Here is an 18,344-nt window from a genome sequence, read left to right as displayed (position 1 = left end):
GGCATTAAAAGGACCAAGGTATAAACAGGTATGAAGCTGACCCAGGGCTCTTGAACAAAACTACGTGGCGACCTAATTTAAGGAGGAAGCTGGAGTAGTCAAACAAAAATAGGAAGCACACAGAGAATTGGATGAGTAATGGGAGAGTGTGGAACAATGCAAGATCAGCTGGCAAGACCAATGGACAATGGAACAGAGATCAATTTCCTCATCAGATCAACATATGATGTTCTCCCATCACCACAGAAGCTAAACCTCTGGGTGGGTTAGGATCCCTCATGTCCTTTGTGTTCATTACCTACAACATTAAGGCGCATTTTGACAGGATGTAAGGTGGGTCTTAGCCAAGGACGGTTTACTTGGCACCATGACCAGGTGCTGCGATGTTTGGCCTTAGCATTGGAAGACGAGCGTAACCTGGCCAATAAGTTGCCACCAGTTCCATCAAAGCATTACACACAAAAGGCAATGTTCCTCTGTCCAGGAGAGCAACCACCAAGAAAAGGTGTTAAAACCAAGCCTCACCCAGGACAACTGGAAGCTGCTATAGACTGGAAAATGCCGGCAGATGTTGGGCAATGGCTTATTTTTCCACCTTTGCCACCACTAACCTTCGACCAGAAATTGTCTTGTGGGCTGGATCAGCACGCCATGTTCATTTGGTAGAGTTAACAGTGCCATGGGAGGATGCTGTGGATGAGGCGTATGAGAGGAAGAAACTTCGGTATGCTCAACTAGCTGTTGAAGTGGAACAGCAAGGATGGAGACTCCGGGTTTACCCAGTGGAGGTGGGTTGTCGAGGATTTGTGGCACACTACAACCCGGTTTCTTAGAGACATTGGGTTCAGTGGCCAAGAGTTGCGTCGCACCGTGAAGAACTTATCTGAAGCAACAGAAAGGAGCAGAAACTGGCTGTGGTTGAGACGGAAAGATTCTGGATGGGGATCTCAAGCACAATAGAAAGAAAGCAACGCTGATATACGGGTAAGTAAGCTGGGCTGAGCTGAGCGGTTGATGGAGGGGACGTCAGAATCACTGTTGAGCCCTCTTGCCGTGGGCTAGTCGACGAAACACAGAGGACAGAAGGTGCCCACTTGAAGACCCTAGAGATGTACCCTACTTAGCTCAATCCAGACGGTTGTCATGCTGATGAGCTGGGGAGACCACACTGGGTTGATCCCCTGGAGCCAGCATTGCAGCCGTTGTGTGTGCTGATGCACTGTGGAGGCAATATAAGCTGATCCCTGGAACCAGCATTACACTTTAGCAAATCAACACCAACTAAAAGATATAAAAAACTAATATACATTGAAATACATAAATGCAAAATGAAAGAACAAAACAAAACATAGTAGCCCCCTATCAAATACGAAATGTAACCATTACCTAATGTGTGATTCTAAAGAGCGCTTACTCAGCCGGAGTGTTCACCGCAATGCTGGGTAATTACAACAGCATACTGGTAGCCTATCAGGTCTGTTTGTTGAAACCACTTTCGGAGAATAACAGACCATCACCACAGTAACTAGATGAGCTGCATTTGGTGAACATAAACATGCTCAGTGTTCCCAAATTGAACAAGCAGGCTGTGGGCAGGAGCTGGGCTGCTTTGATAGCCGCAAGGCACGTGTCTGATAAAGGTACAGCACCGCTGTTAGATGTCCCCATTACACCAGGACATACCTTTAGTCCTGCAGTGGAGGAGATGCTACAGAGCTCTCACTGCGCACAGGAGTCCACAAAGAACTGGTGCGATTGCTTCCCAAGCAGCCACCCCCAGTGTGCAAACCAGCGCCCAAGGCCCCAGTAGCTTCATAGACCAGCACAGCCAACTGCAACTATGGTCAGATTTGGTTTTCATAACCGGCCCATGGCTGCGCGCCGTGGGAACTTTAACAAGTTTTGCCGCTAGACAAAGATGCAAAAACCTCAGGCTAAGCAACAAGCCCAGAAGCAGCCCTAGGAGCATGCTGCCCCCAAGCTCATGGCCCCTTTTTAAGGATTCAAAGGCCTCATAGCGCTCAATTTACTTGCATGATTTGCTCATTTGTGCCCAGTCTCCAGCACAGGAAGAGGCCCACATTGAGCTCATCACTGGCCACCTTCATTGGTTTGGTCTGTCGGCAAATAGTGTCAAGAGGCAGCTCACACCTTCGCAGGCAGCCTCCTATCTAGGAGTGTGCTAGGACTCCAGGTCTAAGCACATGGATGACAGAGTGCGGAGCATAGCCACCTGTTTGGAGCGCTTACAGTAGTGATGTTCCAGAGACATTTGGGCTTGATGGCAGCAGCTTCCCAGACACTTCAACTGGGTCTCCTGCGCATGCGCCTTCTGAAAGCCTGGTTCAACAGCAGGATTTTTCAGCCCACATTGAACTGTGGCCACCTAGTGACAGTGTATCGCCACTGTCTAAAGGCGCTCTCTTGGTGGACAGCCTGCCCATCGATGCCTAGGTGTATCGCTAGGTAGCGTCACCAGAAGGGAGGTCATCACCATGGATGCTTCCTACCTCGGCGCTGTGTGGAATGGAGGGGGGGTCAGGGTCTCCACATCAATTTTTTGGAGCTGCAGGCCAAGACAGATTGATTTGCCTCAGAGGAATCAATCTACTGTCTCCTTTGGTTCTCCATAATAGGAGGAGGGGGACCCGCTGGCGAAAGATGCCTTGGTATACCTGTGGCCTAGGCATCTGTTATATGCTTTTCCACCGTTCACCATGCTCCAGACACTGGTATTCGGCTCTGATGCAGCTCCTGAGGGGCCAGCCGTGGAGCCTGCCAGTCAGGCACGGTGGACCTTATGGCATCCCGATCTGGGTCTGGTCCCTGAACGGCTGCATTTGAGTTATGGGGCTTTCTAATAGGGTCATTGACAACCTGAAAAATGCCTGAGCAGCCATGTGGGGGAAGTCTTTCAGATGTGCTGCCTGCCTCTGGGTTTTTACCCCATGACCCATCCCATGGCAGTTATACTTCAACTTTTGAAGGACCCGTTTGACGAGAGGAAATCCCCTTTTACGTTAAAAGGTCCATCTGGCAACTATTACAATTTTCCCTTTCCAGTCCGATGTCAGACCCTGTCCGACATCAAACAGACAAGGCACAGGTCTCTAGCCGTTTTATCTCCAAAAAAAAAAAAAAAAAAAAAAAAAAAAAAAGCCTTTAAAATGGCCGAGTGAGACCGATAGGAACCGAATGAAGCAGAGAAAAAGGGCGTATCTGAGCAATACAGCAGCCCCATGCACCATAGAGATAACACGGACACAAACAAAGGAGATAGCTGCTTCCGCATTCAGCGCTCAAAGCATATCACATACATTTGCAGAGCTTTTACAGATGTTATAGTAATAAAATAATGACTGGAATTGTATTATTGAAGAGTTTGGTGATAAAACAAGGGGTGGGGCTTGGCTGGAGATGCAATACTGATAATGAACTACTACTAGTGGAATTCATTTTGGCAAGTAGCTCAGATAGACCTGTAGTGGTAATCTCTACAAAGTCAGTTAAAACACTCCCTGTGTAGCAGGAGAATCAACAGATAAGGTAGCATTGGTTTCAGAAGACAGAATTTGAATTCGTATATTATCAACTCTATTTTGAAAGAATTCCAAGAAGGAATTGCACTGGTCAATTTAGGCTGGCAAGGGGAATAAGCATGCTGGCTTCAGCATACGATTGATAGTAGAGAATAGCAGCCTAGAATTACCACTTCAACAAAGCCCAAGTAATGTGATGATCTAGATGATTTCAAGGCAGTACCATAAGCTAATTGATGCTGCTTGTAGGATTGTGAATGAACAGTTAGACCTGTCTTCTTCCACAAACGCTCAAGTTTATGCCCTGCTACTTTCATTGTACATGTGAACAATATGAGAAAAGAAAGATAAGGCACCACATCCAAAAACACAACTGTTGATTGTTCAAAATGTTAATAAATTTGTAGTAGGTCCCAAGGTTTGGCCGACATATTGGATTAAAAAAAACAAACATTTTTTCCTAAATCTAAAAATTGGTCTTTCAAAACCACTCATTGCAGAGTGCTGAAACTTTGTATACTTGTTGAGGGATGGTCCAAGATTAACTGGTGTTAGTAAGACACTGACAGGTTGTGTGGTATGGCGGCCAAGCTGCATGATGTCATAATCACAAACTACAAAAGGCTGTCTTCTCCCAAACCGTTAGCCTGATTGAAACAAACCCAAAGGCACACATGACCCTAGTGTGGTTGTCTTTAAAAGGTTGCTCAAGGGAAGTTGCTACAGCCACATTGGATGACATCGCCAACATACAAAACTAGCTTATAACTCCTTACAGAGTGCAGATAGGGTCATGGTTTCTATGGAACTGATATAGGAACCCATAAATACTCTATTCAAAAATTGCCTTGACTGTGACCTATGACCTCTCCTTAAGGTCAAATGCAAAACTTAGCTTGTAACTTCTTAAAGTGCAGATAGGATTATGGTTATTCTTAAACACGTAAGAACCCATACATGCTCCAATGTCTGACTGACCTCTGACCTTTCTTTAAGGTCAAATGCAAAAGTGGCTTACAACTGCTTAGAGAGTGCAGGTAGGGTCATGGTTACTATGGAACACAGATAGGAACAAGAATGCCTTGGAAGCCGTCAAGTTGCTTGCAACTTCTTGTTATTTTTATTATTATTTGGCTTCCAAGCCAGAATGGCTGGGAAGCCTATTGTTTCGGTTAGGATTTTTATTTAAATTTGTTCTTCCGCTCTTTTTTCAAAAACTCTCTAAAATCAACACTGTTGCACAGAAACTCACGAAACTTGGTACAGTGGTAGGCAGCTAAGGAAAGTTGTGTCAGAGTGAAAATTAAGGTCACAGGTCATATGGTGTGGCAGCCATATTAGATCTTTTGCGAATTTTGGACAATTTTAAAAAAATCTTCTCCGAACTGGTTTACCATAGAGATCTGAAACTTGGTGCACATACTCCCCTCATGGCCTAGATTTATGGCTGTTCAAGAGAAATCGCTCGGTCACATCGTTTCATGACCAAATCGAATTTGTCAAATATTCAAATAACTTCTCTCTGAAACGATTATGCTGATTGAATCAAATCTTTGCATACATGGCCTTGGCAAGGTTGTCTATCAAGTTTATTCAAAGCAAATTGGTACATACAAAAAAAACAAGGCCGCTGAGAGCCAATCACATTTTAGCTATAGTCAATTTGCATATATTGCAGTATTTCTCTATGGTACAATGTGGTAGAGCGATGAAACTTCATATAGTAGTAGAGGACTATGGGAAATTAATGTCAACAACAGAAAGTTGATTGGTCACATGATATGGCAGCCATATTGGATTTTACAAGCACAATTTTTCGAATGTCCATAAAATCAACACCATTGCACGAAAACTCACGAAACTTGGTAGGGTGGTAGGCACCTAAGGCATGTTGTGTCAGAGCAAAAACTGCCTTGACTGTGACCTTTGACCTCCCCTTAACGTAAAATGCAAAACTAGCTTATAACTCCTTAGAGTGCAGACAAGCTAATGGTTACTATAAAACACATATAGCAACCCATATACTGTATGCTCCTGTGGTACAACATAGATAGGGTAATTGTTACTATGGAAAACATATAGGAACAAGAATGCCTTGGAAACCATCAAGTTGCCTTGACCTTTGACCTCTCCTTAAGGTCAAATGCAAAACTCCTTAGGAGTGTATATTGGGTCGTGGTTACTATGGAACACATATAGGAACAAGAATACCTTGGAAGCCGTCAAGTTGCTTGCAGCTTTTAGTTATTGTTATTTATTTATATTTCATGCTCCCTAAAATTGGTCAAAAAATTGGTAGGTTGGTAGATGCCCATGGGACGGTGTACCAGAAACAAAAGCAAAACAAATGTCGTCGGTCACATGGTTGGCAGCCATATTTGATTTTGCAGAAATTGTTAAAACGTCTGTGTATCAAACAACTTATTGCAGAGATCTGAAACTTGCTTTACATGTTTAGGGATAGTCCAGCATTAATCTGCAAACATGTGTGGTATCTGCTTCTTCCCCTGGCTGGAATTCACGTTGCTGTTTGAATCGGCATTGAAATAGGTAAGTGGATTGTAGTTTATTTGTTATAATTGTTGCTTGCTTAGGTAAGCAGCAGGCATTTAAATTATTTTTAAAAAGTAATTAAGTGATCCAAACTGTGTTGGGGTGTGTTGAATTATGAGGTTGATGCAAATTTAGTGTTAAGTACATGGCTCCAGGCCTACAGGATAGTATTAATTGGCAATCAGTGTCTTACAATGCCAGCCATTCTACGCGCCAGCCAATCTAAGGACCACAAGTCCAATGGCAGTCTAAGTTGTGGCAGTCCGAGTGAGGACCTTTTCCAAAAACCTCCCAATGGCTACTAGAGGCCTCATTCCTACCATGACACCTAACGTCTCAATCCCCTGGAGAAAGCAGGCTCACTCGTTCCCCACTCCCAGAATGAACACTGGCAAGTACCTGCTGCACAAACCCTTACTAACTACTTCTCCCCTACGCTGCATGCTACAATCTTGAAAATCACCTTTTTCAATTGTCACTCTCCAACTAACAAATCTGCTTTTCAGCAAACTTATAACCAATACCAATCTTGATCTTCTCTGTCTAGCTAAAAGCTGGCACTCTGTAAACAACATGCACTCGCTGCATCTAGCCACCCCAAAGGGCTATTCCCTCTCTGACAGACCTCACCTCACTGGCCGAGGCGGGGGCACTGCTGTTATTGCTAATTCTGTGCTCGCTTCCTCAGTTCTTTTTTTGCCTGCCTTTTCTTCATCTGAGCATCTCACCATCAAGCTCCCATTTCCTTCACCCTTGTTATCTACCATTCACCTAAGAGCAACTCTGCTTTCATTACCAAGTTTTCAGAATTTACATAACTTGTAGACACAAGTTTAATAGTTATTTTAAGTAAGGTTCCCAATAAACCTGAAGGGTATACTGCATTTTAAATGAATATTATAAACGAATAACTATTTTTGAATATTATCCTTTGATTGTATTATGATGTGTTTTATATGCTTGTAATCATAATTTTGTATAGAGAATGAAACTGAAATTCAAATGCGTCTAATGAATGTAACTAAAGTTATATTGAATAGGAGGTTTAAATGATGAATGTAAAACACTTTGATAACGAAATAGGTTGATGCATTCCATTTCTAACACACCCTTTTTGTGTGACACGCAACTGTCTATCAAATACTGTGAGCGCAAGTGGAGGTCGTCGGGACTAACGGTTCTCAGAGAAATGTGGACCGACCATCTCCCCAGCTATAAGCGTGCACTTGCCATGGCCAGGGTGAAATACTTCTCTGAAATCGTAATTATGGGACACAGTAAACCCAAATGTTCTCTAAGGCCATTGACCAAATCCTACATCCAGCCACTGACAGATCCATCTCCTGTTCATACTCCTCTCTAACCTGTCATGATTTCTCCTCTTTCTTTTGGAACAAAATTGACATCTATTCTACGCTCTCCCACGACAAACTCAGTTCACGACTTGACCACCTTGACGGTCCTCCGGTTGCCCTCTCCTCCTCTCATCTGTCCATTGCAGATGTTTCCGGCTTACTGTTGAAATCAACTACTGTCACATGCCCTCTGGACCCCTGGCCGACTAACCTTGTCCGTCTCTGTGCTTCTGATCTTGCTTCCTCCATTATTCACACCCTCAACCTGTCCCTAGACTCTGGCTTGGTTCCTGCTGCCCTTAAGCTTGCCGGAGTAATGCCGGTACTTAAAAAATCCTCCACTGACCCAGCTGACTTGTCTAGCTTCCGTCCCATCTCCAATCTCCCTTTTCTTTCAAAAACTCTTGAAAGGGCTGTAGTCAATCAGCTGATAAAACATCTCATGGACAGCAATCTGCTTGAATGTCTGGTTTCCAGCTGCAACAAAGTACTAAAACTGCTCTGCTCTGGACTGTGAATGACCTCCTGCTCAATGCTGACACTGGTGCTCCCTCTGTGCTTGTTCTCCTTTTGACACGGTAGACCATGGCATTCTTCTTCACCGCTTTCAGAAGTATGCTGAAATCTCTGGAACCTGTCTCTCCTGGATGTCCTCTTACCTATCTGGACGCATGCAGTCTGTTTTCTATGCTGGACGTAGTGGCGTTGCAAACCCAGTCACTTGTGCTGTCCCCCAAGGATCTGTTCTTGGGCCCCTTCTCCAATATCTACATGCTTCCCTTGGGTCACCTCATCTGCCAACACAGCCACATGTTTCACTCCTATGCTGACGACACCCAGCTCTACTTAAAACTTGACCCTGGAAGCCCTTCTGCAATAGTCCGGCTCTCAGCTTCCATTCATTCAAGACATCGAGGCCTGGAAGCCTGCCAATTTTCTTCAGCTGAACACTAGCAAATCTGAACTCCTAGTAGGATCTAAAACTCTGCCCTGAACCATGGAAACTGTCTGCTGTTGCCTTCCCCCACAGTACAAAGCCTTGGTGTACTGCTTGACAGCAACCTCTCCTTTGATGCCTACATCTATTCTGTGGTCAAATCTTCCTTCTACCATCTTCGAAACATCTCTAAAGTCCGTCCCTACCTTTCCCTCACGGATGCGGAGATACTTTTGTCATGCATGTGTCTCCTCTCGACTACAGCCACTCTCTATATGGTGGTCTCCCGGCACGCACCATAAACTGCAGCTAGTTCAGAATGTCACTGCCAGGATCCTTACCAGATGTAAAAAACATGATCACATCACCCCCTGTCTTGTCCAGCTGCACTGGCTACCTGTAAAGTTTAGGATTATTTTCAAAACTCTCCTGCTCACCTACAATGCCCTTCATCACACAGGTCCCCAAGTACCTCCTCAACCTACTGACTGGCTATGTCCCTGGTCCACAAGCTGAGGTCCTCCGACTCTGGACCGCTTGTTGTCCACACATAAAAGTGCACCACACTTGGAGAACGCTCATTTAGCTTCATGGTTCCGACTCATTGGAACACTCTCCCAGCTTTGGTGCATGATGCTCCCACCGTCGCTTGCTTAAATCAACTCTCAAGACCCACCTGTTCTCCGTTGCTTTCCATGCTCTTTAAGCCTGACATCTGCTACTAGCTGCTGTGTTGCTGCTACTATTTCATGTGTTATGCTACTATCATGTATTTTACACTTTCCACTGTTTTTAATGTATTATGCTTTTTTTTTTTTTTTACTGTATATCATGTATTATGCATTTGTCTGTATTTAACCCTTTGCAGTCCATTTATTCAGCATTTGTCAGGTCCAATTTATTTTCAGCTGTTTATTTTACACAAGCTAGTTATTTTATTTTTTTTCAGGACAATATACAAGAATGCAACATCCATAAAAACAGCGACAAAATCAAGATTGAAAAAGGAGTTTGTCAAGAAGATACAATTTTCCCAAATCTCTTTACGGCCACCCTAGAAGACATTTTCAAAACACTGGATTGGGAAAATAAGAGGCTGAAGATCAACTGAGCCTACTTGAATCATCTACGATTTGCTGAAGACACCCTCATATGTACAACATGACTACAAACAAGAATACAACACCACAAGGCTAGCATCAAAGTGGGTTTGAAAATGAACCTGAACACAACTCAACTCATGTTCAATAAATATGCCACTCCACAGGCAATTGAAGTCAATGGGATCAAGCTTGAGAAGTCAATAACTACGTATACTTAGGACAGTTAGTTTCAGCACTGGAGAATCAAATGTGCGAAATCTACAGAAGAGCAAAAATGGGCTGGAGTGCTTTTGGGAGATTAAGCATGGTTCTGAAAGGGAAACTACCCTTATTCAACTGAATTCAATTTTATTTTTATAAAGTACGTTTTGCAACAAGTCGCCACAAAGCTCTTTACAAAGGCAAAAACAATACATATTACTGAACAACAAGCTTTTTATTTAAAAAAAAAAAACAGAATAAAAACAAAAAACATGCAAGATGTATTATAAAAATATTACTTTAATCTAGACAAAAAAAATAATAAATAAATAAATAAAAACAGTGGGAACAATATGGGGGCAAGAGGATATCAGCTCATCAGGATGAAAATGTCAGGCTATGGAAATGGAATTTTAGTTTAGACTTAAAGACATTGACTGAAGGGGCTTCTCTAATTGTGATGGGCAAGTTGTTCCATAATTTAGGTGCCACATAACTAAAAGATCTACCATCTGAAGCTTTTTTTCTGAATAATAGGTACAGACAGTAAGCCAGCATCCAGTGATCAGAGTGGGCGATTGGGGACATAGGGTTCCAAAAGATCTTTAAGGTATGAAGTTGCGGGATCATTTAAAGCCCTCTAAGTTAGCAGCAACACCTTAAAATCTATTCTAAAACTAACCAGTAGCCGATGCAAAGACACCAGCACCGGGGTGATATGCTCTCGCCTCTTGACCAGAGTTAAACTTCTAGCTGCGTCAAGAAGAAAGTCTTTGACCAATGCATGCTGCCATTGCTAACTTACGGATGCCAGACCTGAACCCTCAATGCAAAAATGACTCAATTATAAACGACTCAATGGACTATGGAAAGATGCATGCTGGGAATTATGAGAAGAAAAAGGAAGGAAAGAATAAGAGCACAAACAAAAGTATACATTGTTATTATAAGAGTGAAAAACTGAAATGGCAGTGGGCCGGACATGTAGCAAGAAGATAAAGACCATCGCTGGATCAAGTAGATACTAAACTGGATCTTAAAAAATGTAAAGCGACCAAGAAGACGACCTCCAGGAACATGGCAAGATGAAATTAGGAAACACGCTGCAGCAACATGGATGAGGGATGCAGCAGACAGGCTTTTGTGGAAGAATCCAGCAGTGGATGGAAAAAGGTTAATGATGATGATGAATATAGATATACAAAAGAGGTTGACACAGGTAGAAAATCCAGAACCAGGTACCTGGATCTTTTTCGTGTAATGATTTAAAAAAAAAAAAACACACACACCACGTATGAATATGTTTTAAGTGCATGATACATAATTAAATAATAATAATAATAATAATATCCGTTTAAATAGTTATTAACATTAAATGTGCTTCATGCTGCAGGATTCTTTGCGACATATATTGACCATATTCCACTGCTGTTGTTAACATGGCTGTTATGTTCAGTTTTTAAACTAATGCAGTAGTACAGCACCACTATTATTTTGTGGACTGCCACAATACCTACCGTAAATTGAGCTAGCTGGTTTGTGACAGCAGTCGCAAAACAGTTAGTGAGACATGTGCGTCTGGATGTAACAATAAAGTGCTGTTCCAGATCACTAAATTCTGTCTTGTGAATACATAACAATGGCATCCAAGCAAAGCACTGGGCGGCACTTCTTTACGAAGCAGGAGAAAAATGGAATTCCCCAAGCTCGGCCAAGAAAATATTTCATTCAAAAGGAGGACGCACACTTATTTAATGTGCTCTACATTATTATATTTTTATTTTATTTATTTGCTTATTTATGTTTAAATAAAGGCTACTTATTTGATCTTTTTGGTAAGAAACTATATCTGTGCAATAACTGTATATAAAGCATTCCGTATTGTAAGCAACACTTAATGGATCACAGAGTTATCACTGACATAAACCAACAGGAAATATTATAGAAATTAGTAGAAAATTAATAATTGTTTGGTTGGATAATTGTCCACCCCCCTTGTAATAGCAATTCCAAATTAGCTCAAGTGTCACCAATCGCCTTCAAAATCACACACCAAGTTAAGCGGCCTCCACCTGCGTTCAATTGTAGCGATTCACATGATTTCAGGATAAATTCAGCAGTTTCTGTAGGTTCCCTCTGCTGGGTAGTGCATTTCAAAGCAAAGACTCAACCATAAACGCCAAGGCGCTTTCAAAAGAACTCCAGGACAAAACTGTTGAAAGGCACAGATCAGGGGATGGGTATAAAAAAATATCAAAGGCCTTGAATATCCCTTGGAGCACGGTCGAGACAATTATTAAGAAGTGGAAAGAATTCTTAAGTAGATTGGCCATCCCTCAAAACTGCATGACCGAGCAAGAAGACTGATCAGAGAGGCTACCAAGAGGCCAATAGCAATTTTGCAAAAGCTAAAGGCTTTTATGGCCAACACTGGTCAAAGTGTGCATGTGACAACAATATCCTAATCTGGCCGGTATGGTAGGGTGGCAAGAAGGAAGCCATTACTCAAGAAAGCCCATCTTGAATCCCATTTGAAGTACGCAAAAAAACACTCAGGAGATTCTGTAGCCATGTAGCAAAAAGTTTTGTGGTCTTACAAAACTAAAATTTTTGGCCTAAATGCAAAGCGTTATGTGAAGTATGGTGGTGGCAGCATCATGTTATGGGGATGTTTCTCATCAGCAGGGACTGGGGCACTTGTCAGGACAGAAGAGAAAACGAGTGGAGCAAAGTACAGAGAAGGAAAACCTGCTGCCTCTGCAAGAAAGCTGAAACTGGGACGGAAGTTCACCTTTCAGCATGACAACGACCCAAAGCACACAGCCAAAGCTACACTGGCGTGGCTAAGGAACAAAAAAGGTAAATGTCCTTGAGTGGCCCAGTCAGAGCCCCGACCTAAACCCAATCGAAAATTTGTGACATGACTTGAAGATTGCTGTCCATCAACGCTCCCCAAGGAACTTGACTGAGCTTGAACAGTTTTGTAAAGAAGAATGGTCAAATATTGCCAAATCTATGCGTGCAAAGTTGACAGAGACTTCAACAGACTCACAGCTGTAACTGCTGACAAAGATGCTTCCACCAAGTATTAACTCAGGGGGTGGAGACTTATCCAATTATGATCTTTCAGTTTTGTATTTTTAATATATAATTTTCTCAATAAAACCTTTTTCCCCTTAACAGTGTGGAGTGTGGTGTGTAGATAAGTGGAAAAAACCCTCATTTAAATGCATGGAACTCTGAGGCACTGACGGAACAAAATGTGAAAAAAGTTCAAAAGGGGTGTAGAATTTCTATAGGTACTGGAGATAGATAGATAGATAGACAGATAGATAGATAAAGAACATAAGAAAGTTTACAAATGAAAGGAGGCCATTCGGCCCATCTTGCTCGTTTGGTTGTTAGCAGCTTATTGATCTCATCAAGCAGCTTCTTGAAGGATCCCAGGGTGTCTGCTTCAACAACATTACTGGGGAGTTGATTCCAGACCCTCACGATTCTCTGTGTAAAAAAGTGCCTCCTATTTTGTGTTCTGAATGCCCCTTTTTCTAAACTCCATTTGTGACCCCTGGTCCTTGTTTCTTTTTTCAGGTCGAAAAAGTCTTGGGTCGACACTGTCAATGCCTTTTAGAATTTTGAATGCTTGAATAAGGTCGCCACGTAGTCTTCATTGTTCAAGACTGAACAGATTCAATTCTTTTAGCCTGTCTGCTATTGACATGCCTTTTAAGCCCGGAATAATTCTGGTCGCTCTTCTTTGCACTCTTTCTAGAGCAGCAATATCTTTTTTATAGCGAGGTGACCAGAACTGAACACAATATTCAAGATGAGGTCTTACTAGTGCATTGTACAGTTTTAACATTACTTCCCTTGATTTAAATTCAACACTTTTCACAATGTATCCAAGCATCTTGTTAGCCTTTTTTATAGCTTCCCCACATTGTCTAGATGAAGACATTTCCGAGTCAACAAAAACTCCTAGGTCTTTTTCATAGATTCCTTCTCCAATTTCAGTATCTCCCATATGATATTTATAATGCACATTTTTATTTCCTGCATGCAGTACCTTACACTTTTCTCTATTAAATGTCATTTGCCATGTGTCTGCCCAGTTCTGAATCTTGTCTATATCATTTTGAATGACCTTTGCTGCTGCAACAGTGTTTGCCACTCCTCCTACTTTTGTGTCGTCTGCAAATTTAACAAGTTTGCTTACTATACCAGAATCTAAATCATTAATGTAGATTAGGAATAGCAGAGGACCTAATACTGATCCCTGTGGTACTCCACTGGTTACCACACTCCATTCTGAGGTTTTTCCTCTAATCAGTACTTTCTGCTTTCTACATGTTAACCACTCCCTAATCCATGTACATGTGTTTCCTTGAATCCCAACTGCGTTCAGTTTGAGAATTAATCTTTTGTGCGGGACTTTGTCAAAAGCTTTCTGGAAATCTAAATAAACCATGTCATATGCTTTGCAATTATCCATTATCGATGTTGCATCCTCAAAAAAATCAAGCAAGTTAGTTAGACACAATCTCCCTTTCCTAAAACCATGCTGACTGTCTCCCAGTACCCTGTTACCATATAGGTAATTTTCCATTTTGGATCTTATTATAGTTTCCATAAGTTTGCATATAATAGAAGTCAGGCTTACTGGTCTGTAGTTACCTGGTTCAGTTTTGTTTCCCTTTTTGTGGATCGGTATTACGTTTGCAATTTTCCAGTCTGTCGGTACCACCCCTGTGTCAAGAGACTGTTGCATGATCTTGGTTAGCGGTTTGTAAATAACTTCTTTCATTTCTTTGAGTACTATTGGGAGGATCTCATCCAGCCCAGGGGATTTGTTTATTTTAAGAGCTCCTTGTCCCTTTAACACTTCTGCCTCAGTTATGCTAAAGTTATTTAAAACTGGATAGGAAGTGGATGACATTTGACATAGACACACACACACACGAAGAGAGACAACAGTAAGAGAAGAAATAAACAGAATTAGAATCTGTTTCGTTTGATGAGTACCTCTCACAAAAATCTGAAAAATCCACATTTTAGCATTAATTTTCCTCATAAAACTACTAATTACAGATACTTTCACAACTAAATACTAAACACTAAACTCATTTTCAATATGCAACAATAGTCCTGGCTGTGTTTTAGTCTTTCAAATATAAAAGCACTGGACATATTTATAGACCTAATGCAGAAACTGTAATGCCCAAGACTGCAGCTGATCAGTTCAGTCATGGTTTGACTACTGTACATCATTTCTCCCCTGAACATTACATATCCTCCAAGACCAAAAGCACATGTGGCCCTACTTTGACTGCCTAGTTTCTGTCCTACTAAATTTTGAAAAATAACTGGTTAATTAACAAAAAATAAAATACAATTTTAATTTGTCATTAATGATTAAGTGCAATGGTTGTTTTAAAATGATTTGTTTTATTTTGCTAATTTCCACTCCTTCACCTACAAACACCAACCCTTCATTAGCATAAAATAAGAATCTTCAAAATAACTTACAAATCAACAGGCGCCTCAGCTGTCAAAACAATGGGTGTGTCCAGCACTTTTCTAGCCACACGGTCCTGCACAGTCACTGCTTTTAAAAACCTCATGGTCAAGTTCACCTCCGCCAAACCGCCCCTCTCCAGAACTCAGAAACCCTGAACAATGTTTCTCTATCTCCTTTAGCCTCATGAGAAAACCCTCCCTCATGTCTAAATCTGTATGGCAGTGCAGCCCCTAAAGAATGCATCTGCTCCCTAGAATAAACCTGCCTGCAGCCTCCCATGGGGTTATTCTATTCTTGTGCACCCTTTCCCTCCCCCTTCAATCTTCCAACTGAATTACAGGTACAGTGAATTGGTAACAATTGTTGTGCATTTTAGTAGAATGCTTCCTTACTATATAAGTATTCTCCTCTGAAAAAACACCTCTGTATAAGATAAGTTCTGTAAACTGGTTATGTATGTGTAACACAAATATCAGATATAGAGTACTGTGCTTTTGCCAGAGGAAATATCTTTAAAACTTATTTCACTGAAATACATCACCATTTATTTCACAGTTTTAATGTAACAAAATTAGCCATACATGTTGTTTCATAAATTCATTAAAACGTCCATGAAGACATACTGAATAATAAAGGGCCTACAGTACTATAGCACACATACTGTATATATGCATTATTTTGGTTGATTTTGTTATTTAACCACTTGCTCCCCTCCACCCCCAAAATTATTATTTATTTATTTATTTATGCGGAAACTGGTTTGACTTGAACCTGAAACTTCTACGCCCTTCAAGGTTTCATCTTTATATCCATGCCCAGAGTGAAATTACTATATTATGATATTATTTTATAGTTTTTGCAGTAAAGTTGTTAGTGCCAAGACCCATTTTTTACATGTATTCAAAAGTCAAAAAAATTGTGTCAGAAATTACAGTTGACAGAAATTAGAAATGAGTATAGCAAAATGTGTTTTGCGCTTGGAACGATTTACCACCTTGCCACCAGAATCAGTTTCTAAATTAGCAAGAAGAAAAATAGCTGTGTGTGGTATTTCTGTATATATTAAAAAAAAAAAAAAAAAAAAGGTGGTCAACACTCTTGGTCATGCATTTACTTCTAGCTGTCAAAAAATTGTTAAAAGTTAAACATTTTCGACCTTGGCCACTGGATATACAGTTGTAATTTTTCTATCCTAAATATTCTCCATTATTTCATTATAGTCCTTCATATTTTAGGTGCCAAAGCAGCCACTGAAACTTCCTTTGAGGAATTTGGAGAGGCTGAAGAAAAAAAAAAAAAAAAGAGTTGGCTTTCGGGCTGATTGGACAAATGTAGACATGGACACAATAAGTCAATTTAAAAAAAAAAAAAAAAAAAGTGTTAGTTGTAGTACTGCCTTCTTTAAAAATAATTGTCCGGTAATTCTGCATTTACATATTACATGTGGTTCCGGGGGCGGGGGCTAGGATCCTCCCTATCCTTTGATCTCCTATCATTAATCAAATCTACTAGTCACACCCTATATATCCCCAGCAAATTTCTTTCAGTGTAAAGATTTTCAAAGCTTTTCAAAGATCTTGTCTGTTTCAGAGCATTCTCCAACATCTCCAACAGATCAAGCCTCTCCGTAACATCCAAACAGGTGCCTCCCGAGCAGGACAGCATACCACTACCCACCGTCCAAGGAGTCAATCCCCGTCGATCTAAATGGCTCTGAGCCCAGGACACAGCACCAGAGCAACTGCACTTTAAAAGACTAGACTCTCAACAAACTCATGAAGACCCTCCTCAGAAACGGTAGCGAGATCCAAGCAGGGAGCAATCAGGAATTTCTTTTCATTTTCTATTGTAATACCAGCAGAAACCATTTTTCCACTCAAGAAAACTCCCCATCAGCTGTTCAGTGGCCCAGGTCAGACAGCAGGCAGATTGTCTTAGACCAAGCTACTCCAGTAGCCAGCACATCAGGCCAGCAAGTAGCCACTCCATTCAACAAAACTCAGCAGGAAATAAAAGCAGTCATGCAACCATTCGGTGATGCCTTATCCTCAGTCAATACCAAACTCAGCAACTTGGATGAATGGGTGTCGAACATCGAGCAAAAGAAGCAAGGTTCCCCAGTTACATTGTTTTCTTCCATTCCTGCACTAAAACTCTGCAGCAGCTACAGTCACTCCCAGTTTGATATCAACACCGGTCCCTCCAATCTACAACCTTGCAACAGCCACAACATCTGGTTTCGGCCGCCTCAACCACTGCTTGTCATCACTCAAGATCCCTGCAGATTCGGTGAAGCAGAATTGAAGATCCACCAGCAGAAGCGATCACCAATCTTAATTTACTTTTTGAAGTTGACGTCCCGTTTTCAGAGCAAAAAAATAAATAAAAGAAAATCCCCCTTCATTCACTGGAATTTCTAGGAATCATAAATGGACACAGAAAAGTTTGAGAATTCAGAATTTTAAGATCAGTAAAACGATCAAGAAATGTGCACTGCTCACTTTGCTGGGCCATTTCAATTTTGTAATTCACATTATCACCCAAAGTCGAGATTTATATTTCGATTACTTGCTCTTTCATTGACAGTAGAAAATGTGGACTTCTACATCAATATTTCAGAAGCTGGGAAAGACATTAAAATTAGATCTGCTCTCATACAGCATTGGAATGGCCTGTCTTTTTTAATGATTTCATTTCAGCACTTCGAGACCTGGCTTTATTTATGGACGCTTCATTTAACCCTTTGCAGTCCATTTATTCAGTGCTTGTCAGGCGTGTCAGGTCCAATTTATTTTCACACACGCTGTTTATTTTACAAGCGCTGCCCCCCCAGAGTAAAACAGGTTTAAAACACATTGTATGGCAAAATTACATCAGTACTGCATCTCCAGCAAAGCCCCACCCCTTGTTTGTTGTAATTTTTGCATACCTCTTTATAGACGTGCATACTCATTGAGGGGGACTTTCGTATGTCGGATCTCCTAAAGGGCTGAGACCACTCCTGTGTGTCGAGTTCCCCAAACAGCAGGGACCCCCAACTTTCTACATGCTGGGCCTTTGCAAACAGCAGGCACATTTTTCTATAAATTCTAAGTAGAAGTCAAGGCGGCAATCGGGGGTCCTCCCCCAGCGTGGGTT

The 18,344-nt window shown here is 41.4% G+C and overlaps 1 protein-coding gene across 4 annotated transcripts in view; it reads right to left on the bottom strand.

The window, feature by feature from the left end:
* enah (ENAH actin regulator) overlaps positions 1–18,344 on the bottom strand; it is a 234,966-nt gene that overhangs the window by 156,052 nt on the left and 60,570 nt on the right. The window contains exon 1 of one of the 4 annotated variants that reach the window (XM_041250686.1): positions 15,215–15,385. The exons of 1 other annotated variant lie outside the window; for it this stretch is intronic. In XM_041250686.1, coding sequence (XP_041106620.1) covers positions 15,215–15,309 — 95 coding nt within the window. In that variant the 5' untranslated portion in view covers positions 15,310–15,385. Of the gene's footprint in view, positions 1–15,214; positions 15,386–18,344 lie in introns of those variants that run through there. 2 more of the 4 variants (XM_041250685.1, XM_041250681.1) reach the window with 2 other exon arrangements.

The sequence above is a fragment of the Polyodon spathula genome, chromosome 5 (genome assembly GCF_017654505.1).
Source record: "Polyodon spathula isolate WHYD16114869_AA chromosome 5, ASM1765450v1, whole genome shotgun sequence".
Lineage (NCBI taxonomy): Eukaryota > Metazoa > Chordata > Actinopteri > Acipenseriformes > Polyodontidae > Polyodon > Polyodon spathula.
Note: the sequence above shows the minus strand (reverse complement) of the source record. Positions and strands in the feature narration are given on the sequence as shown.